General features: G+C 37.7%; 2 protein-coding genes across 2 annotated transcripts in view; one reads left to right on the plus strand and one right to left on the minus strand.

The window, feature by feature from the left end:
- LOC104720864 overlaps window positions 1-782 on the plus strand; it is a 19,314-nt gene extending 18,532 nt beyond the window's left edge. The window contains exon 27 of the mRNA XM_019232601.1: window positions 22-782. Coding sequence (XP_019088146.1) covers window positions 22-440 — 419 coding nt within the window. The 3' untranslated portion in view covers window positions 441-782. The remainder of the gene's footprint in view (window positions 1-21) is intronic.
- Window positions 1,236-3,756, minus strand: part of LOC104720865 (S-adenosylmethionine carrier 1, chloroplastic/mitochondrial) — a gene marked incomplete in the record, with an annotated part of 3,384 nt that continues 863 nt past the window's right edge. Inside the window, 10 exon segments of the mRNA XM_010438764.2 lie at window positions 1,236-1,513; window positions 1,610-1,690; window positions 1,782-1,843; window positions 2,059-2,110; window positions 2,211-2,300; window positions 2,389-2,484; window positions 2,557-2,610; window positions 2,821-2,911; window positions 3,158-3,230; window positions 3,432-3,518. Coding sequence (XP_010437066.1) covers window positions 1,388-1,513; window positions 1,610-1,690; window positions 1,782-1,843; window positions 2,059-2,110; window positions 2,211-2,300; window positions 2,389-2,484; window positions 2,557-2,610; window positions 2,821-2,911; window positions 3,158-3,230; window positions 3,432-3,518 — 812 coding nt within the window.

Genomic DNA, 3,756 nt, shown 5'->3' on the forward strand with positions numbered 1-3,756 from the left:
TGATTGTAGCAGAAGCCTATGGTCTTAACCAGCCAAGTGAATGGGCGCTTGTGCTTTGGAACCTGATGCTCAAACCCGAACTAGCAGAAGATTTTGTGGCTGAATTTGTTGCGGTGCTTCCGCTAAAGGCTTCAATGCTTCTGGAACTGGCTAGATTCTACAGAGCGGAGATGGCAGCTCGGGGAGACCAGTCTCAATTCTCAGTATGGCTCACAGGAGGAGGCTTACCAGCTGAGTGGGCTAAATACATGTGGAGATCATTCAGGTGCTTGTTGAAGAGAACACGGGATTTGAGGTTACGGTTACAGCTTGCTACAACAGCAACGGGATTCTCTGACATGGTCGATGCGTGTATGAATGCGTTGGATAAGGTCCCGGAAAATGCTGGACCACTTGTATTAAAGAAAGGACATGGAGGAGGATACCTACCGCTCATGTGAGTGAGTGAACTTCAGAGATCATCCCAAAGGATGCAATGCTCCTGCTTCATCGTTGTGAGAAGTCGACAGAGCTGTAAATTAGCTAGAGAAGTTGGAGAAAGGGGTTTTCGATTGATTTCTTTTTGGTGTTTTGGAAGAGCCATAGACTTGAAAGTGTTCCTCTTCATAGGGTTGGTGTTTGTGTGTGTAGTATGTTTTCTCGATGGCTCTCACAATTCTTCTTATTCTTTTTTGTTTCCTTTTTGCTCTTCAAATATATATATTTTTTGGGCTCGGCTATTAAAATGTACTGTTGAGAGATTATAGTGTACAGTATAATAAAAAAAAAAATTATACAAGTTATTTATAAAAATTGCATTGATGAATCATTTCGAATTTTTTTTATTGTATGCTGATTTACTTCGAATCATATTAAGATAAACTGATATTAGGAATTTAGGATGAAACAGTCTCATATTTGCACTATATTATAGTTTAAATGTCGTTTGCAAAATGGAGAGGAGCTTCTAATTAATTGCGATATTCCCATTCCCTTCTGACGACGGTCCCGTCTCCTCACGCGCTTTCTTTCTGAAAAAAGTGAAATTCGGCCAAAACCGCTGATTATAGTCCAGGGATTTTGACGCGGTGGCGTTCACGCGCCATGGGTGAGAGTGGGTTATAGTAATGTCACCTGATTAAGCTTAAAAACAAAATAATTCTATTCAAAGATTCTAATCGGTATGGTTACTTCTCATTAATTTGAAGATTAATTTTAAAAAGATTGTGAAATACAATCTCAAAATTCTATGGAACAAATCTGAAACCAGGCACTACTTTATTATTAATGAAAGTTGAATTGATCATTGGTAAATTGACAAACTCTGATCACACAAAACTCACAAAGGGGTTGAAATGTGAAAAACATTAAACACCTTCCAACCATTTTCTTGTGTGCTGCCAGAAAATTATTCCTCCTTGGATTCTTTAACCGTCTTGGGACGTCTCTGTGCAAGTGTTCTCTTAGTGCTCTCCAGGACACCAAAGAAGATTGAACCTCCAATACCTATCCACAACACTCTTGGCCCAATACCCTACAAGTCAAGTCACATCTCCTCCTCAATTTACAATAACACTTTCTAAAGATTTCAACTTGAAACTCTAAAACTAGTCCGTTTGTGTGTGTGTACCTTTAACAGTGCAGGAGCTCCTTCCTCTCTTACAATTGTTTGAACACAGTCAACTATTCCTTGATATTGTTTGGCTGATCCCTGCAAGAGGAGGTCATGAAAGAACAATATGATGATTGGATTTTGGAGGCAAAAAGGGAGACTTTTTAAGGTGTGAGAATACTATTATTACCTGAACCATTAATCTTGTCTTAATAACATCAAGCGGAGTGGTGACTGCTCCTGTCAGAGCACCTGCATAAACCAAGACGATATCCATAATGCCAGTTAAATCACTCGCACAATACCATTAAACTGGTTTTTGATGTAGTAACTCCATTGTACTTTGTAGTGTTAAAGGTAAATGCAGACCAGAGTTTTTCCTAAAGTCCTACGGCTTATATCTCATTCAAGATTGATTCTATGGATCTGGAGAAATTCTATTAAAGCATATAAGATATGTCACCAACCAGCAAATGCGCCAATGAGAGCGTTCTCAGGATCACTAAGCTCTCTACGCGCCTGCCAAAGAGTTAGACCAAAGTTAATCTCATGCAAAATATCAATTCATCAGAAGTTACCATATAGAAGAAAATGTCAATTATTTTGCCAAGAAGCTTACTGCTTTTTTATAACCCAAGCAGATCTGCTCATATATGCAGAATTGTATAGCATCAAAGGGCAAATCTCGCAAAAGGAAGGACCGATATCCCTAAAAAGCAATTGGAATAAGTTACTACACGAAAATTCAACAAAAAAAGTGGAGACTAAAAGGAAGATCTTAAAATGATGTTACTAACTGCATATAGACCCTTAAATCCCTCTTGTGATGCAATAAGTCTAACAGCATTGGGGGCTGATGTAAACTGTCCGGTCTGCATTCTTTGCTTCACAACCTAATGAATACACACATAGAAATGTCAACAGAGAGATTCTATGTAGAACATGATCCAAGAGAGAGCTTTTACCTCTGTAGGTACACGAATAAGAGAGGCAGCAAGTCCACCAATGGCCCCTGCAGTCTGGAATTTGAAACAAGGGAACAAATGATTCCTTTTCACTCTCATATACAAGGCGTATGCGGGAAACAGTTCAATGGTCTAAAAAATATTGTTGCTTATTGTATACCATTCATTTATTGATATAATAACGACCTGATCATTTAGTGATAGTAGAGAATGATAAAATGCTGTTTCAATGGCAAAACTAGAGATGAAGAAAATCTCTCTCACCAGGTGAGCAACTGCGCTTAAATGATCAGGGAAAGTCTTCAGTAGTTTCTGCTTTGTGGGTTCGTAAACTCCAACAAATAAAGCAGAAGCCCTACAAAGAAACATTGTCAAAATAATCAAGCATCAAAAACAAGTACAAAAATATAGGTTAGATAGATAAGGGACAAGGAAAGAATATTTGTCTATTTGGGTTGTCGCCATTTAGGCTCTTTAAGAAGAAACCAGACAAATCATAATCTATAGTTGCTGCATCACCCATCACTAATGTCAAGTGGCCAGAGAGAGAGAGAGAGAGAAAATAACAAAAGTAACTAGGGATGAGGTCACAGTCACTTACGGTAAGACACCAGCGATATTTCCAGCTAATCCTGAATAAAGACCCTTCAAAACAATTTTCCCACCTCCACGAGCTGCCTACATCAATAAGACCAAAACAATTAGGAACTAAAAGTTCAATTTTTTTTTTGTTTGGTTTCCCCGTTTAGACCATAAGGACTACATGAGCTAGTAGCATACAGATAAAAGCAAGTCTAACAAAGAAACTTAAAAAAAAAAACTAAATAGTTTCACCAAAGCAAAGGATAATAACACAAGCTTAATAGTTTCTTGACCTGCCTGAAGTCTTGTCTTAATTGTATCAATTGGGTATAAAGCTGTTTCGACTACAACTCCAGCTGTACCTCCTGCTATAAATCCCTCTGCATCACCAAAACAAAACATAAGAATAACAAAAGTAAGACAGCAGAAGCTGCCGATCTCAGGACATAATCCAATCATGACTCATGAGGGTAGTATTTTTCAAAACACAATGTTTAACAATGAGCATAAAAAGAAATTATCTTTTCCAGGTATAAGAATCAGAGCATCAGATTCAGAAAAAAATAATAATGACTGCAAATGAAGCAAAAGAGTAAAAGTAGAAAAAAAAAAAAAAAA

Source organism: Camelina sativa, chromosome 11, assembly GCF_000633955.1.
Source record: "Camelina sativa cultivar DH55 chromosome 11, Cs, whole genome shotgun sequence".
Classification (NCBI taxonomy): Eukaryota; Viridiplantae; Streptophyta; class Magnoliopsida; order Brassicales; family Brassicaceae; genus Camelina; species Camelina sativa.